This window comes from Oncorhynchus masou, chromosome 17 (genome assembly GCF_036934945.1).
Source record: "Oncorhynchus masou masou isolate Uvic2021 chromosome 17, UVic_Omas_1.1, whole genome shotgun sequence".
NCBI classification, from domain to species: Eukaryota; Metazoa; Chordata; class Actinopteri; order Salmoniformes; family Salmonidae; genus Oncorhynchus; species Oncorhynchus masou.
The window spans coordinates 40,888,413-40,907,147 of NC_088228.1; the positions used below are offsets into that span (position 1 = coordinate 40,888,413).

General features: G+C 46.3%; 1 protein-coding gene across 1 annotated transcript in view; it reads left to right on the forward strand.

Annotated features, from left to right (window-relative positions):
* Positions 1 to 18,735, forward strand: part of LOC135559050 (YEATS domain-containing protein 2-like) — a 109,377-nt gene that overhangs the window by 78,154 nt on the left and 12,488 nt on the right. Inside the window, exons 17-22 of the mRNA XM_064993386.1 lie at positions 6,392 to 6,510; positions 7,976 to 8,125; positions 15,288 to 15,473; positions 15,855 to 16,296; positions 16,489 to 16,623; positions 17,244 to 17,393. Of these exons, the coding sequence (XP_064849458.1) occupies positions 6,392 to 6,510; positions 7,976 to 8,125; positions 15,288 to 15,473; positions 15,855 to 16,296; positions 16,489 to 16,623; positions 17,244 to 17,393 (1,182 nt within the window). The remainder of the gene's footprint in view (positions 1 to 6,391; positions 6,511 to 7,975; positions 8,126 to 15,287; positions 15,474 to 15,854; positions 16,297 to 16,488; positions 16,624 to 17,243; positions 17,394 to 18,735) is intronic.

An 18,735-nucleotide genomic window follows, 5' to 3' on the forward strand; every position in this document is an offset into this window, starting at 1 on the left:
TTTGAACCTACAGGATGGTAGCTCTCCAGGAACAGGGTTGAACCTACAGGATGGTAGCTCTCCAGGAACAGGGTGGAACCTACAGGATAGTAGTTCTCCAGGAACAGGGTTGAACCTACAAGATAGTAGCTCTCCAGGAACAGGGTTGGAGTGAACCTACAGGATGGTAGCTCTCCAGGAACAGGGTTGGAGTGAACCTACAGGATGGTAGCTCTCCAGGAACAGGGTTGGAGTGAACCTATAGGATGGTAGCTCTCCAGGAACAGGGTTGAACCTACAGGATAGTAGCTCTCCAGGAACAGGGTTGAACCTACAGGATAGTAGCTCTCCAGGAACATGGTTGGAGTGAACCTACAGGATAGTAGATCTCCAGGAACATGGTTGAACCTACAGGATAGTAGCTCTCCAGGAACAGGGTTGAAGTGAACCTACAGGATGGTAGCTCCCCAGGAACAGGGTTGAACCTACAGGATAGTAGCTCTCCAGGAACATGGTTGAACCTACAGGATAGTAGTTCTCCAGGAACAGGGTTGAACCTACAGGATATTAGTTCTCGAAGGACAGGGTTGGAGTGAACCTACAGGATGGTAGCTCTCCAGGAACGGGGTTGGAGTGAACCTACAGGATAGTAGCTCTCCAGGAACAGGGCTGAACCTACAGGATGGTAGTTCTCCAGGAACAGGGTTGAACCTACAGGATAGTAGCTCTCCAGGAACATGGTTGGAGTGAACCTACAGGATGGTAGCTCTCCAGGAACGGGGTTGGAGTGAACCTACAGGATGGTAGCTCTCCAGGAACATGGTTGAACCTACAGGATAGTAGCTCTCCAGGAACAGGGTTGAACCTACAGGATGGTAGTTCTCGAAGGACAGGGTTGGAGTGAACCTACTGGATGGTAGCTATCCAGGAAAACGGTTGAACCTACAGGATGGTAGCTCTCCAGGAACAGGGTTGAACCTACAGGATGGTAGCTCTCCAGGAACAGGGTTAGAGTGAACCTACAGGATGGTAGCTCTCCAGGAACAGGGTTGAACCTACAGGATGGTAGCTCTCCAGGAACAGGGCTGAACCTACAGGATAGTAGCTCTCCAGGAACAGGGTTGAACCTACAGGATGGTAGCTCTCCAGGAACAGGGCTGAACCTACAGGATGGTAGCTCTCCAGGAACAGGGTTAGAGTGAACCTACAGGATAGTAGCTCTCCGGGAACAGGGTTGAACCTACAGGATGGTAGCTCTCCAGGAACAGGGTTGAACCTACAGGATGGTAGCTCTCCAGGAACAGGGCTGAACCTACAGGATAGTAGCTCTCCACGAACAGGGTTGAACCTACAGGATGGTAGCTCTCCAGGAACAGGGTTGGAGTGAACCTATAGGATGGTAGCTCTCCAGGAACAGGGTTGAACCTACAGGATGGTAGCTCTCCAGGAACAGGGTTGAACCTACAGGATAGTAGCTCTCCAGGAACAGGGTTGAACCTACAGGATGGTAGCTCTCCAGGAACATGGTTGAACCTACAGGATAGTAGCTCTCCAGGAACAGGGTTGAACCTACAGGATGGTAGCTCTCCAGGAACAGGGTTGAACCTACAGGATGGTAGCTCTCCAGGAACAGGGTTGAACCTACAGGATAGTAGCTCTCCAGGAACATGGTTGAACCTACAGGATAGTAGCTCTCCAGGAACAGGGTTGAACCTACAGGATGGTAGCTCTCCAGGAACAGGGTTGAACCTACAGGATGGTAGCTCTCCAGGAACAGGGTTGAACCTACAGGATGGTAGCTCTCCAGGAACAGGGTTGAACCTACAAGATAGTAGCTCTCCAGGAACAGGGTTGAACCTACAGGATAGTAGCTCTCCAGGAACAGGGTTGGAGTGAACCTACAGGATGGTAGCTCTCCAGGAACAGGGTTGGAGTGAACCTACAGGATGGTAGCTCTCCAGGAACAGGGTTGGAGTGAACCTACAGGATAGTAGCTCTCCAGGAACAGGGTTGAACCTACAGGATAGTAGCTCTCCAGGAACAGGGTTGGAGTGAACCTACAGGATAGTAGCTCTCCAGGAACATGGTTGAACCTACAGGATAGTAGCTCTCCAGGAACAGGGTTGAACCTACAGGATAGTAGCTCTCCAGGAACAGGGTTGGAGTGAACCTACAGGATGGTAGCTCTCCAGGAACAGGGTTGAACCTACAGGATGGTAGCTCTCCAGGAACAGGGTGGAACCTACAGGATAGTAGTTCTCCAGGAACAGGGTTGAACCTACAAGATAGTAGCTCTCCAGGAACAGGGTTGGAGTGAACCTATAGGATGGTAGCTCTCCAGGAACAGGGTTGAACCTACAGGATAGTAGCTCTCCAGGAACAGGGTTGGAGTGAACCTACAGGATAGTAGCTCTCCAGGAACAGGGTTGAACCTACAGGATGGTAGCTCTCCAGGAACAGGGTTGAACCTACAGGATAGTAGATCTCCAGGAACAGGGTTGAACCTACAGGATAGTAGCTCTCCAGGAACATGGTTGAACCTACAGGATAGTAGCTCTCCAGGAACAGGGTTGAACCTACAGGATGGTAGCTCTCCAGGAACAGGGTTGAACCTACAGGATAGTAGCTCTCCAGGAACAGGGTTGAACCTTCAGGATAGTAGCTCTCCAGGAACAGGGTTGAACCTACAGGATGGTAGCTCTCCAGGAACAGGTTTGAACCTACAGGATGGTAGCTCTCCAGGAACAGGGTTGAACCTACAGGATGGTAGCTCTCCAGGAACAGGGTGGAACCTACAGGATAGTAGTTCTCCAGGAACAGGGTTGAACCTACAAGATAGTAGCTCTCCAGGAACAGGGTTGGAGTGAACCTACAGGATGGTAGCTCTCCAGGAACAGGGTTGGAGTGAACCTACAGGATGGTAGCTCTCCAGGAACAGGGTTGGAGTGAACCTATAGGATGGTAGCTCTCCAGGAACAGGGTTGAACCTACAGGATAGTAGCTCTCCAGGAACAGGGTTGAACCTACAGGATAGTAGCTCTCCAGGAACATGGTTGGAGTGAACCTACAGGATAGTAGATCTCCAGGAACATGGTTGAACCTACAGGATAGTAGCTCTCCAGGAACAGGGTTGAAGTGAACCTACAGGATGGTAGCTCCCCAGGAACAGGGTTGAACCTACAGGATAGTAGCTCTCCAGGAACATGGTTGAACCTACAGGATAGTAGTTCTCCAGGAACAGGGTTGAACCTACAGGATATTAGTTCTCGAAGGACAGGGTTGGAGTGAACCTACAGGATGGTAGCTCTCCAGGAACGGGGTTGGAGTGAACCTACAGGATAGTAGCTCTCCAGGAACAGGGCTGAACCTACAGGATGGTAGTTCTCCAGGAACAGGGTTGAACCTACAGGATAGTAGCTCTCCAGGAACATGGTTGGAGTGAACCTACAGGATGGTAGCTCTCCAGGAACGGGGTTGGAGTGAACCTACAGGATGGTAGCTCTCCAGGAACATGGTTGAACCTACAGGATAGTAGCTCTCCAGGAACAGGGTTGAACCTACAGGATGGTAGTTCTCGAAGGACAGGGTTGGAGTGAACCTACTGGATGGTAGCTATCCAGGAAAACGGTTGAACCTACAGGATGGTAGCTCTCCAGGAACAGGGTTGAACCTACAGGATGGTAGCTCTCCAGGAACAGGGTTAGAGTGAACCTACAGGATGGTAGCTCTCCAGGAACAGGGTTGAACCTACAGGATGGTAGCTCTCCAGGAACAGGGCTGAACCTACAGGATAGTAGCTCTCCAGGAACAGGGTTGAACCTACAGGATGGTAGCTCTCCAGGAACAGGGCTGAACCTACAGGATGGTAGCTCTCCAGGAACAGGGTTAGAGTGAACCTACAGGATAGTAGCTCTCCGGGAACAGGGTTGAACCTACAGGATGGTAGCTCTCCAGGAACAGGGTTGAACCTACAGGATGGTAGCTCTCCAGGAACAGGGCTGAACCTACAGGATAGTAGCTCTCCAGGAACAGGGTTGAACCTACAGGATGGTAGCTCTCCAGGAACAGGGTTGGAGTGAACCTATAGGATGGTAGCTCTCCAGGAACAGGGTTGAACCTACAGGATGGTAGCTCTCCAGGAACAGGGTTGAACCTACAGGATAGTAGCTCTCCAGGAACAGGGTTGAACCTACAGGATGGTAGCTCTCCAGGAACAGGGTTGGAGTGAACCTACAGGATGGTAGCTCTCCAGGAACAGGGTTGAACCTACAGGATAGTAGCTCTCCAGGAACATGGTTGAACCTACAGGATGGTAACTCTCCAGGAACAGGGTTGGAGTGAACCTACAGGATAGTAGCTCTCCAGGAACAGGGTTGGAGTGAACCTACAGGATGGTAGCTCTCCAGGAACAGGGTTGGAGTGAACCTACAGGATGGTAGCTCTCCAGGAACAGGGTTGAACCTACAGGATAGTAGCTCCCCAGGAACATGGTTGAACCTACAGGATGGTAACTCTCCAGGAACAGGGTTGGAGTGAACCTACAGGATAGTAGCTCTCCAGGAACAGGGTTGAACCTACAGGATGGTAGCTCTCCAGGAACAGTGTTGAACCTACAGGATGGTAGCTCTCCAGGAACAGGGTTGAACCTACAGGATGGTAGCTCTCCAGGAACAGGGTTGGAGTGAACCTACAGGATGGTAGCTCTCCAGGAACAGGCTTGAACCTACAGGATGGTAGCTCTCCAGGAACAATGTCTCTCTGTGTCCAGGTGTATTATGCTGAAGCATGTCTCTCTGTGTCCAGGTGTATTATGCTGAAGCATGTCTCTCTGTGTCCAGGTGTATTAGGCTGAAGCATGTCTCTCTGTGTCCAGGTGTATTATGCTGAAGCATGTCTCTCTGTGTCCAGGTGTATTAGGCTGAAGCATGTCTCTCTGTGTCCAGGTGTATTAGGCTGAAGCATGTCTCTCTGTGTCCAGGTGTATTATGCTGAAGCATGTCTCTCTGTGTCCAGGTGTATTAGGCTGAAGCATGTCTCTCTGTGTCCAGGTGTATTAGGCTGAAGCATGTCTCTCTGTGTCCAGGTGTATTAGGCTGAAGCATGTCTCTCTGTGTCCAGGTGTATTATGCTGAAGCATGTCTCTCTGTGTCCAGGTGTATTATGCTGAAGCATGTCTCTCTGTGTCCAGGTGTATTATGCTGAAGCATGTCTCTCTGTGTCCAGGTGTATTATGCTGAAGCATGTCTCTCTGTGTCCAGGTGTATTAGGCTGAAGCATGTCTCTCTGTGTCCAGGTGTATTAGGCTGAAGCATGTCTCTCTGTGTCCAGGTGTATTATGCTGAAGCATGTCTCTCTGTGTCCAGGTGTATTAGGCTGAAGCATGTCTCTCTGTGTCCAGGTGTATTATGCTGAAGCATGTCTCTCTGTGTCCAGGTGTATTATGCTGAAGCATGTCTCTCTGTGTCCAGGTGTATTAGGCTGAAGCATGTCTCTCTGTGTCCAGGTGTATTATGCTGAAGCATGTCTCTCTGTGTCCAGGTGTATTGTGCTGAAGCATGTCTCTCTGTGTCCAGGTGTATTATGCTGAAGCATGTCTCTCTGTGTCCAGGTGTATTAGGCTGAAGCATGTCTCTCTGTGTCCAGGTGTATTATGTTGAAGCATGTCTCTCTGTGTCCAGGTGTATTAGGCTGAAGCATGTCTCTCTGTGTCCAGGTGTATTAGGCTGAAGCATGTCTCTCTGTGTCCAGGTGTATTATGCTGAAGCATGTCTCTCTGTGTCCAGGTGTATTAGGCTGAAGCATGTCTCTCTGTGTCCATCTGTATTAGGCTGAAGCATGTCTCTCTATATTTCCATTTCTGTCCATGTGGCTGCACTCATTTGCAGTGAGCAAATAGTATTTTGGAGCATTCGTCCGTAGGCCTACCGCTGTGTGCACATTGCTGCTCTTAAAATGTGAAAAGATGATAGTTTATCATAATTTTAAGCCAAACATTCAGATCTGTTCCATCAGCCTTAATAATTGATACGGTGTATTCCTCCACTCCACTACTTTGATACACATTGTGGGGTTTCAGAAGTGACTATACGCAATTCCCGCTGAGAAATAACATATAAAGTATGTTGAAAAGATAATGGACCTACACATTTTTTATTAATCTTTGAGAACTAACGATCACCAAAATAAAAGCTAGACATCCAGGGAGAATTGACAATAACCAAAACAAGGAATTTAGCAGTATAAAGCATTAGCCATGGCAAAATCCATGGAATTAGCTTCATTTTCTCTCAGTTGCATGGCAAAATGTGTAGAATTACAGGAAATGTTCTCTATAGCCGGGCCATCCGTGCCCACCACCTAAGCCCATTTTATGTTGTATTATGCTGAACCATGTCTTTCTCTGTGTGTGCAGGTCAGCAGTCCCAGGGCAGCTCCTCTACAGGCTCTGGCTCCCAGACCCCCACCTCCTCATCCAGCAGCCTGCCCTCTAACCTCTCCTACACATCATACATCCTCAAACAGACCCCACAGGTACACACACAGGCGCGCACACACACACACACACACACACACTGATAATCACATCTTCTCACTCTCTCTCTGTTCACCCTTTTATCCTCTTCGATGAATCTCTGAGTGAAACAAGCTGCTGTCCTTCGTGTCTTATTCTTGCTGAGAGTCTCATGTCGTGCTCAGAGTAGAATAAAAGCACTCTCTTCAGTCTCTCAAATCCATCACACCTGTTCATTTTAAAGACTAGTTGCTAGCGGATTTTTTTCTTCGTAAAGAATACATTTTTGCTGTTTTGTGTTCATGAAGGCTGGGATTTTCATTTTGTAAAGTCTGTCTTTAGTATTCCGGTAGTGATTATTTGAAGACTTTTCCCTTTATAAAGTACATTCTCTGTGGGTAATTTACTTTAGTAAAGCCTATCTTTAGTATTTCAGTAATGATTGAGCCTGCTGCTTCCTATATCCCTGAAGAAGATTCATTCATTATCGAGCCATTGATCCAGCTCTTAACTCTAGAACCTTCTCCAACAACTCTTAACTCTAACCGTCTCCAACAACTCCTAATGAAGCCATTGATCCAGCTCTTAACTCTAGAACCGTCTCCAACAACTCTTAACTCTAACCGTCTCCAACAACTCCTAATGAAGCCATTGATCCAGCTCTTAACTCTAGAACCGTCTCCAACAACTCTTAACTCTAACCGTCTCCAACAACTCCTAATGAAGCCATTGATCCAGCTCTTAACTCTAGAACAATACCGTCTCCAACAACTCCTAATGAAGCCATTGATCCAGCTCTTAACTCTAGAACCGTCTCCAACAACTCTTAACTCTAACCGTCTCCAACAACTCCTAATGAAGCCATTGATCCAGCTCTTAACTCTAACCGTCTCCAACAACTCTTAACTCTAACCGTCTCCAACAACTCCTAACTCTCTACCGTCTCCTAATGAAGTATGTGCGTCCTCTCTTCCTCCCACCTGAAAACCTCAATCTGGGGCAGAGATCATTTCATGTCACCGCTCGCTGTTCTCACTCTCACGTCAGTCCAACCTTTGGGAAAATCGTTAGCCATCGGTGTGCCTGCAGACACATTTAGACATCCTCTTCCTTTCCACTGGTCGGTGGCAGCAAATTCATGTGACCAACCACAAACACACACACCCCTCCTCCATCCTTAAACAGCCTAACTAAAGAAATCACCCGCCCCTGTTATCTTCCTCCCTAACTGCTGCCTAATTGTGCCAAAGAGGATGTTCAAATTTATCAACCACAATGTGCCACCCATTCATCCCAACAACCCTTATTACCAAACTGAATAAACCAATTAATAAACAACAAATACAATTACATCCCCTCCATACTTCTAAACTCTTCAAGAAAAGCTCTAACAAAAACTCTCAGATGGTATGGTAAAACCCATTGCTGTTGATATTATCTTTTGGTGTCATATCGACCAAGCTGTTTCTGATTGATCTCTTCCAGGGCACGTTTCTGGTTGGCCAGCCGGCGTCGCAGGGCGTGGGGAAACAGGGCGCGGCCAGTTCCACAGGTCACGTAGTGTCGTCCCCTACGACCGTCACCCAGCAGGCCATACGGGTCACAGCGGGTCAGAAGGCTGCCATCCTGGCTCAGGTCAGTACTGTCGAGACACAAAATGGTGGACAGGTATAGTCTGTCCACCATAGCCATAGTTACTTACACTATAGCCATAGTTACTTCTGGGAAGATGCTGTTAATGAGCTATGTTGTTTATTTATGAGCTGAATATCAACTGTCAGCTGTAAAGAGTGCTCAACCCCTCACACTGCAGATTGCTGTGCAGAGACACATGTGTTCTAATAAGGCCAGTCACTGCGCAACATTCCTAAATTCAGTCTCGGGGAAAAGACAACAGTTTTGATGACAATTATTGAAAAGAGCAGGATCCCAGCTTTTAAGTGCTGTTAGATTTCTTTATCAACTGAAATGTTTGCGCAATTGGCATCGTGTCTGGCATGACAATATAAAAGATTACTGCGGGTAGCGCGTCGGCCAATTAAGCATAAACTTGCCAGTATATATATTTTTAGGACATTAAACAAGCAACGATGATATTTAGAGTCTGTGATCTGACTAATGATTAGCCCCTTGTGGTAAACAATGCAGAGGAGCAACCCCATGCTTCAGCCAAGTAGCCACCATGCTGTATCAGACAGGAGACCATGTAGCCACCATGCTGCATCAGACAGGTGACCATGTAGTCACCATGCTGTATCAGACAGGAGACCATGTAGTCACCATGCTGCATCAGACAGCTGATGATGCTAATTGCTAAAATAGCACACCTGCCTGATACCAACCATGTTCAGGGCCTAAAGATATCGCCTTTCATCTTAATGGGCTCATTTCTGGAGATCGATGTCCGAACCCCTGCGGAAATCCCATTACCATAATACACAAATCCCCATAAGAAGTAAGCTAGAGCCTTTCAGTCCACCGCATCCGCCTGCGTTGCACTTCCCGCATGGTGAAAGATGACAGAGCTAGAGCGGTGTTTGGTCTTCTCACAAAGTTGTCTGTAGCATCCGAATGGTTTGGCCTCCAAACAAACTACTCTCACGAACACGGGTTCTCCGTTTTGTTCTATGACCCCCACAAGCGTCTTGGGACTCTGAAGTCGGTATAGGCGACCTGCCAATTTCTATCAGAGCAGTTTGAGCTACACACTGACCCCTCTGTGGAAAGGTAAGACTCTTTCTCAAACATGTACAGTTCCAGTCAATAGTTTGGACACACCTACTCATTCAAGGGCTTTTCTTTATTTGTACTGTTTTATACATTGTAGAATAGTAGTGAAGACATCAACACTATGACATAACACATATGTAATCATGTAGTTACCAGAAAAGTGTTAAACAAATTAAAATATATTTATATTTGAGATTCTTCAAAGTAGCCACCCTTTGCCTTGATGACAGCTTTGCAAACTCTTGGCATTCCCTGATTCTTTGCAAATTTATTTTTCAACTCTGTTGTAGTCCACCTGTGGTAAATTCAATTGATTGGACATGTTTTGGAAAGTCACACACCTGTCTATATAAGGTCCCAAAGTTGACAGCGCATGTCAGAGCAAAAACCATGCCATGAGGTCGAAGAAATTCGAGACAGGATTTTGTTGAGGCACAGATCTGGGGAGAAGTACCATAAAGTATGTTGGCAGCGTTGAAGGTCCACTAGGTCTCCTCCATCATTCTTCAATGGAAGAAGTTTGAAACCACCAAGACTCTTCCTAGAGCTGGCCACCCGGCAAAACTGAGCAATCGGGGTAGAAGTGCCTTAGTCAGGGAGGTAACCAAGAACCCGATGGTCACTCTGACAGAGCTCCAGTTCCTCTGTGGAGAACCTTCCAGATGCAGCTCTCCACCAATCAGGCCTTTATGGTGGAGTGGCCAGAGGGAAGCCACTCCTCAGTAAAAAGCACATGACAGCCCGCTTGGGAGTTTGCCAAAAGGCACCTAAAGACTCTCAGACCATGAGAAACAAGATTCTCTGGTCTGGTAAAAGGTTGAACTCTTTGTCACGAATGCCAAGCGTCACGTCTAGAGGAAACCTGGCACCATCCCTACTGTGAAGCATGGTTATGGTAGCATCATGTTTTGGGGATGTTTTTCTGCAGCAGGGACTGGGAGACTAGTCAGGATCAAGAGAAAGATGAACAGAGTGAAATACAGAGAGATCCTTGATGAAAACCTGCTCCAGAGCTCTCAGGACCTCAGACTGGGACAACGGTTCACCTTTCAACAGAACAACGACCCTAAACACACAGCCAAGACAACGCATGAGTGTCTCTAAACAAGTCTCTGAATGTCCTTGGGTGGCCCAGCCAGAGCCGGGCTTGAACCCGATCAAACATCTCTGGAGAGTCCTGAAAATAGCTGTGCAGCGACGCTCCCCATCCAACCTGACAGATCTTGAGAGGATCTGCTGAGAGGAATGGGAGAAACTCCCCAGAAACTCATCATAACCAAGAAAGTTAATCCCTGCCAAAGGTGCTTCAACAAAGTACTGAGAAAAGGGTCTGAATACTTAGTTAAATATGACATTTCAGTTTTACTCTTTGTCATCATGGGGTATGGTGTGTAGATTGATGAGGGGGAAAATATTAAGTTAAATGCTTATTGCCTCAGCTATTCGTTTGTAAAAATGTCTAACAACACAACACTTTGACATTATATGGTATTGTGTGTATGTCAGTGACAAAACAAATCTCAATGGAATCCATGTTGAATTCAGGCTGTAACACAATGTGGAATAAGTCAGGGGTGTGAATTCTTTCTGACGGCTCTGTAGATGTCATCATTGAGAGGGGCAATGGGATCCATGTTGTATTCAGGCTGTAACACAACACAATGTGGAATAAGTCAGGGGTGTGAATTCTTTCTGAAGGCTCTGTAGATGTCATCATTGAGAGGGGCGATGGAATCCATGTTGAATTCAGGCTGTAACACAACACAATGTGGAATAAGTCAGGGGTGTGAATTCTTTCTGAAGGCTCTGTAGATGTCATCATTGAGAGGGGCGATGGAATCCATGTTGAATTCAGGCTGTAACACAATGTGGAATAAGTCAGGGGTGTGAATTCTTTCTGACGGCTCTGTAGATGTCATCATTGAGAGGGGCGATGGGATCCATGTTGAAGTCAGGCTGTAACACAACACAATGTGGAATAAGTCAGGGGTGTGAATTCTTTCTGAAGGCTCTGTAGATGTCATCATTGAGAGGGGCGATGGAATCCATGTTGAATTCAGGCTGTAACACAATGTGGAATAAGTCAGGGGTGTGAATTCTTTCTGAAGGCTCTGTAGATGTCATCATTGAGAGGGGCGATGGAATCCATGTTGAATTCAGGCTGTAACACAATGTGGAATAAGTCAGGGGTGTGAATTCTTTCTGACGGCTCTGTAGATGTCATCATTGAGAGGGGCGATGGAATCCATGTTGAAGTCAGGCTGTAACACAACACAATGTGGAATAAGTCAGGGGTGTGAATTCTTTCTGAAGGCTCTGTAGATGTCATCATTGAGAGGGGCGATGGAATCCATGTTGAATTCAGGCTGTAACACAATGTGGAATAAGTCAGGGGTGTGAATTCTTTCTGAAGGCTCTGTAGATGTCATCATTGAGAGGGCGATGGAATCCATGTTGAATTCAGGCTGTAACACAATGTGGAATAAGTCAGGGTGTGAATTCTTTCTGAAGGCTCTGTAGATGTCATCATTGAGAGGGGCGATGGAATCCATGTTGAATTCAGGCTGTAACACAATGTGGAATAAGTCAGGGGTGTGAATTCTTTCTGAAGGCTCTGTAGATGTCATCATTGAGAGGGGCGATGGAATCCATGTTGAATTCAGGCTGTAACACAATGTGGAATAAGTCAGGGGTGTGAATTCTTTCTGAAGGCTCTGTAGATGTCATCATTGAGAGGGGCGATGGAATCCATGTTGAATTCAGGCTGTAACACAATGTGGAATAAGTCAGGGGTGTGAATTCTTTCTGAAGGCTCTGTAGATGTCATCATTGAGAGGGGCGATGGATTTATTTTTGTATTTTATGGTTAGCTATGATATAAGGTACTCGCCCAGACTGCATTTGAAGCATGAAATAACAGCAGACTCTGCCAACTTTTTGCGAGCTGCAGTGGGTACACAGTACACACACAGATACACTCTGTCTTTTTGTGAGTTGCAGTGGGTACACAGTACACACACAGATACACTCTGCCTTGTTGTATCTAGGTCACACCATGCATGTTCTGGGGGATAAATCTATAGCCAGCCAACTGTTCTATATCCGTCTATCCTCACACAGGCACAAACACACTGTAGCACAACATTGGTGCACTAAAGGCATTATTATACCATCGTAGTAATGGTCATTTAATCTAGTAGCTTCAAGAGGATATAAAGGCAGTGATTTAAGCCATAATTTGCATAGATGTAGAACAGTATACCGTGTTATTAAATGTGTGTTTCTCCTCAATATAAATTGGACTCATTGAGTGGGCTTTATAAAGGCATTTCACAAGGGAGTTCTTGTGTTCTTTCCTATGTGTGTGTGTTGTCTGTTTTTTTTGTTTGCCCTGACTATATGATTAGTGCTAATAATTAGGCCTTTGGCAGACGTCTGAGCTTTAACTTCGGCTAATTATTTCTCTCTCTGTCTCTCTGTGTCTCCCTCCGTTTAATTGCAAACATTCTCTCATCCTCTCCTCTGCCAGTATATTTTATCATTGCCGTGGTCTGAATTGATTAAGCTATTTAGTATGGAGTCAGGCAGTAGTTATGTCCTCTATGGATATATAGTTGAACTTCTCTTTCTCCTTTTATGGATTAGTCGTTCTTCAAAACAGCAGGTGCAAATACTACTAAACTGAGCTAGTAATTGACTCTAAGTGCCTTTTCAGAGGCCAACCGTTACGGCTGTGACAGTGATTGAATAACCCTCTAACTGACGGTTATGGATGAAGACAGTCAAAATAAAACAACCATCAACACCGTTTCAATAGGCCTCTATTGATTGTAGGTTCATGTAGATAAACTTGACCTAATAACAAGAGTTTTTACTAATGATTATAAGAGCTTGTTTTGCTAACTTCATCCGTCTACTAAACGTTCTCCAGCTCCTCTTTCCAACTTTCCTTTGATGCTCCAGCAGCTAATCTGCTAGATGTGTGGGGGTGTAGAGCGCTATAGGCTACGGCACTTCGCTAATCAACTTTCCTTTGATGCTCCAGCAGCTAATCTGCTAGATGTGTGGGGGTGTAGAGCGCTATAGGCTACGGCACTTCGGTAATCAACTTTCCTTTGATGCTCCAGCAGCTAATCTGCTAGATGTGTGGGGGTGTAGAGCGCTATAGGCTACGGCACTTCGCTAATCAACTTTCCTTTGATGCTCCAGCAGCTAATCTGCTAGATGTGTGGGGGTGTAGAGCGCTATAGGCTACGGCACTTCGGTAATCAACTTTCCTTTGATGCTCCAGCAGCTAATCTGCTAGATGTGTGGGGGTGTAGAGCGCTATAGGCTACGGCACTTCGGTAATCAACTTTCCTTTGATGCTCCAGCAGCTAATCTGCTAGATGTGTGGGGGTGTAGAGCGCTATAGGCTATGGCACTTCGCTAATCAACTTTCCTTTGATGCTCCAGCAGCTAATCTGCTAGATGTGTGGGGGTGTAGAGCGCTATAGGCTACGGCACTTCGGTAATCAACTTTCCTTTGATGCTCCAGCAGCTAATCTGCTAGATGTGTGGGGGTGTAGAGCGCTATAGTCTACGGCACTTCGCTAATCAAATCTTTGATGTGTGGACTTTTTTTTTTTTTTTCAAGGTTGTTCTGGCTCTGAGGCCTATAATGTGCTAATGTTGTGTCAAGTAGACAATGCGCCTTAGGCGGGACCAACAAAAATTGCCGCCCTCCTCTCCCGGCGAAGTAGAATAGTAGCCTTGGCTATACAGTATCGGCCCGCAATGCACTATTATGAATGCCGTGTGGTGGTCTACCGCTTGTTAAACAGGCATTTTACCTTCTAATCCCTTTCATTTGGCTGCATACATTTCTGTTAATGCATGTATTAATTACAGCAGTTTACCATTCTCATTCTCGGAGTGGAAACATTGTTCACAACCTGTTAAGCTTGTGAGAAACAAGTTTGGGTTCATTTCATACGCTGATGTATTTGATTGGGGGTTGCTTTTACCGGCGGGGTGGGTGTGAGTTGGCTGATTCTCTATAGGCCTATATGTCCATTCAGAAAGTTAGCTAAATGAACCTGTCTGGATCTCTTTAATAAGAATAAAATGCTGTTTTTACGATGTGATCTCGTTGAGGAATATATGTCCATTCAGGAAGTTAGCTAAATGAACCTGTCTGGATCTCTTTAATAAGAATCAAATGCTGTTTTTACGATGTGATCTCGTTGAGGAATATATGTCCATTCAGGAAGTTAGCTAAATGAACCTGTCTGGATCTCTTTAATAAGAATCAAATGCTGTTTTCACGATGTTGAGGAATATATGTCACTGCCATCGATTGACCGCAGCCTCGGGGTTTGTGATAATAATGAAATGTCATGATGTCAACAGTGTAATGGCTTGTTCAACTTTGTACTAAGAAGCATATCTACTGACAGTATTGGGTGAGAGACCGCTGTATTAGTGTGTGTGTGAGACTATCAGTCTAGGACAGTGTGTTTGTGCGCGCGCCAATCCGTGCTGCTGTTAGCTAGAGGAGAAGAGTCTGACACTCTCACCGTTCACTCTGTTTCAGCTTACATAACCACAATAGCCATTTTCCCCCCCCTCCCAAATGACCCTCCTGTCCTGAGCTCCTCCCTCTGTTCCCTTGGGGCCTTGGCCTGCCTGCCTGGGTATTCACATCATGTGGCGTCATAATACTGGGGCTCAATGCTCTAAATTCTCTGGATGCCAAAATGTTTTGAGTGCATGCTAGAGCTTTGTGTCGGGTGTGTTTGGTCGCGCTAAGTGCAGTTCGTCTGAAGGCATATCTGCCTCACGTGGGTCAGTCAGAAACATCAGAGAAACACGGTGTAGATGACATAGATCTCTCTCAATGTAGAGCAGGAGTGCTTGTGGAATTTACTATGGAACGATTGTCTCTAATTAGGCAGTGTCTATTTTCTGCATAAGCATTGATAATATTGTCCTGCACCTTTTCCCATATGCTATACAGGGCATTTCCTGTCAACTTTATTGATTCTTATATCTAATTTATTTGTGTGGACTGTATGTTGATTGACAGGCGCTGGGCGGGTCCCAGGTGAAGCTGTCTGATGGCTCAGTGAAGACGGTAAGCACGGCGACAGCGGCCCACCTGTCCAAGCCGGCCATGACCATGCTTAGGATGGCGGGCGGAGTCATCACAGCCACTAGCTCCACCCCCAGCGCTGTCTCCACCGCCGCTGCCACGGCAACTGCCAGTCAACCGGTGAGTGTGGGGGGTTTGGGGTTAGTGTCTTGCCAGAGAGAAATGTGTTCCTGTTTCAGCTAGAACTCCCTAAACCCAATGGCCCAGCTTCATCAGTCCGCCTCTTCATTTCAATGATTGGGATTTATCATTGAAGGGGAGCACAGGGCGCTGGACCCTAACCTATTATGAAAGAGTTATTAAACTAGAAAGGTGTATTACCCGTAGTCTGTATCATTCTTTCTCTCTAAAAAAGGTTGTTTTTCTCAGTGTATTTATTTCATACACAGACTGAAACCATGTGGTGATATTTCGGGCAATAAAACTGTGTGAATCTGTCTGTTTGTGTCTGTGTAACTACATCTTCACGAATGCCAGCTGTTTGTGGTTGTATGGTTCCAGGTAGCGGAGGTGTCCGTTCAGGCCAAACCTGTATCCCACGCTGTCCTGGTGGCAGCCAACCAGGCAGCAGTCATCAACGCCGCAAAGAACGCCAGCGCCGCTAACGCCGTTACCATGGCAAGGAACACCACGGCTGCCATTACCATGACAAAGAAATCCACAGCAGCCTCCGTTACTATGGCAAAGAGCCCTGCCGGTTTGGTAACCATGCAGAAGGGCGCCACGGCGCCAACTGTCACCTTGGCAAAGGGTCCCACCACCTCTGGCACCGTTGTTACCGTTGCTAAGAGCATTACCAACATGCACGTCATCAGCATGGCCAAAGGGGCGGGTTCTATGGCAGTGGGTGTGCCCAAGAGCGCCAGCACGTCATTGGTCAGTGCGGCATCGCTGTTCAGTGGGATGGTGACAGGGGGAGGAAAGACTGCTGCTACCCTATCAGGTAGGAAGAGAATATCTCTTATGTTGTTTGAGAAAGTGGATTGCTGCTATTTTGGGACAGGTCTCCATTTTTTTCTCTCAGTAGGATCATCTGTGTAAAAACAAAGCATAGATTTAAAATAAATAGATACTTTAAGTGGCCAAATGCCCCATCCAGGCTAAGAGTTGTCTCCTGTGCTCTGGTCTTGTCCAGGTATGCTGAAGATCCACTCTGGCGGGTCCAGCTCCCAGCAGACAGTGCTGACCGTCCCTGCCAACCAGCCCAAACAACTGGGGGTGGGCACGGGCACAGGAGGCGTACAGACCATACACATGCCCGTCAACAGAGGTAAGTCAGTCCATCCATGGTAAATTATTCCATAATATAGTAATCAATCCATCAGACAATCCAGCATTTTTCCTGACATGTATTTTTCAGACAGTGACACAAAGGCCCAAGCAGCATATGACTCTTCTCCAGAGTATCTGACAGCTATTGAAATCAATAGATTACCAGGTAGACAGACTTCCACAGCACCCGCTGAGGACTGGCGAGCAGAAGTCTGTGTGCTGTGGGATTCTACTTATTTCCCAGATCCATACAAAGTACATGATGTGGGCAGGGCCTGGGAGACGGAGATATGCACTTCAGTGGGCTGGGGATTAAGTTAGTGCAGCTGGAGAGGGGGGGGGGTGTGTTGCGATATTAAAACTCCTCGCACAGTGCACCTGGGCTTTGAATGAACTGGCTCACACACTGTGTGCTGAGGAGGAGGTTTAGCCATCAGCTGAGCTCCAGGCCTACATGAGTGAATATAGAAGTTTTGGTGCATAGTCATGAGAGCCAGAAAAGCAGTCACCTTCACAGCAAAAGTCACTGTCTTATTCATTATACATTCAGTATTCATGTGTGAGTTTGTTCTTGTTGTCCCCTCGTGTGTGTGTGTGCGTGTGCGCGTGCGTGTGTAGTAGTCCAGTCCAGCTATGTGTCTAAAGGGCCGGCTCCCAGTAGTAGTTCCACTCCCTCCCCTGGAGCAGGAGTGTCTGCAGCTGGATTCTCCCCCAGTCCTGCTGCCCAGGCCTCGCCTTCCCCCTCCCTCACCCTGCCCCTGGCCCAAGGTGAGAGGAGCGCCATTCGCCTCCCTCTCTCTTGCCTCTCCTTCAACATCCTCCTGTCCCTCCTTCATTCCTCTCTGTGGGTGGCCCTCCCTTAATGTTTCGGCGAGACTCCCGTAAAAGACCTTCGCTTGAAAAATGAGAAAAAAGTGGCAATACTTCTGTTTGTCCATTTTGAGACGCCGTAGCCAGCATACACTCAGAATTAATCTAAGATGACTCAAGAAATCTGTCATGATTTTCAACGTTTTTGTCAAGGAGATCTTAGTAACGCAATTTTGCAATTGACTCGGATGTTTAGTGTAGTATTTCTCAAGTGAGAAAATGTGCGAGTCGTCTCAGGCACTTTTATTTTGTCTTTTTATTTTATTTCACTTTTTTTTAACTAGGCAAGTCAGTTAAGGTCAAATTCTTATTTACAATGAATGCCCTATCAAAAGGCCTCCTGTGGGGACGGGGGCTGGGATTAATAATAAATAAAATGAAAAATATAGGACAAAACACGCATCATAACAAGAGAGACAACACTACATAAATAGAGACCTAAGATGACAACATAGCAAGGCAGCAACACATGACCACAACATGGCAGCAGCATGACATGGTAGCAGCACAAAACGTGGTACAATCATTATTGGGCACAGACAACAGCACAAAGGGCAAGAAAGTAGAGACAACAATACATCATGCAAAGCAGCCACAACTGTCGGTAAAAGTGTCCATGATTGAGTCTTTGAATGAAGAGATTGAGATTAAACTGTCCAGTTTGAGTGTTTGTTGCAGCTCGTTCCAGTCGCTAGCTGCAGCGAACTAAAAAGAGGAGCGACCCAGGGACATGTGTGTGGTTTGGGGACCTTTAACAGAATGTGACGGCCAGAACGGGTGTTGTATGTGAGGGCTGCAGTAGATATTTCAGAGAGGGTGGAGTGAGGTCTAAGAGGGTTTTAGAAATAAGCATCAACCAGTGGATCTTGCGACTGGTATACAGAGATGACCAGTATAGAGTAGAGGTCGACCGATTATGATTTTTAAACACAGATACTGATTATTGGAGGACCAAAACAGCCGATACCGATTAATCGGCCAATTTTGTATTTATTTATTTGTAATAATGACAATTACAACAATACTGAATGAACACTTATTTTAACTTAATATAATACATGAATAATATCAATTTAGCCTCAAGTAAATAATGAAACGTTCAATTTGGTTTAAAAAAGCAAAAACAAAGTGTTGGAGAAGAAAGTAAAAGTGCAATATGTGCTATGTAAGAAAGCTAACGTTTCAGTTCCTTGCTGTTCCTTGGTACATTAGCCTCATCTCGGGAGTTGATAGGCTTGAA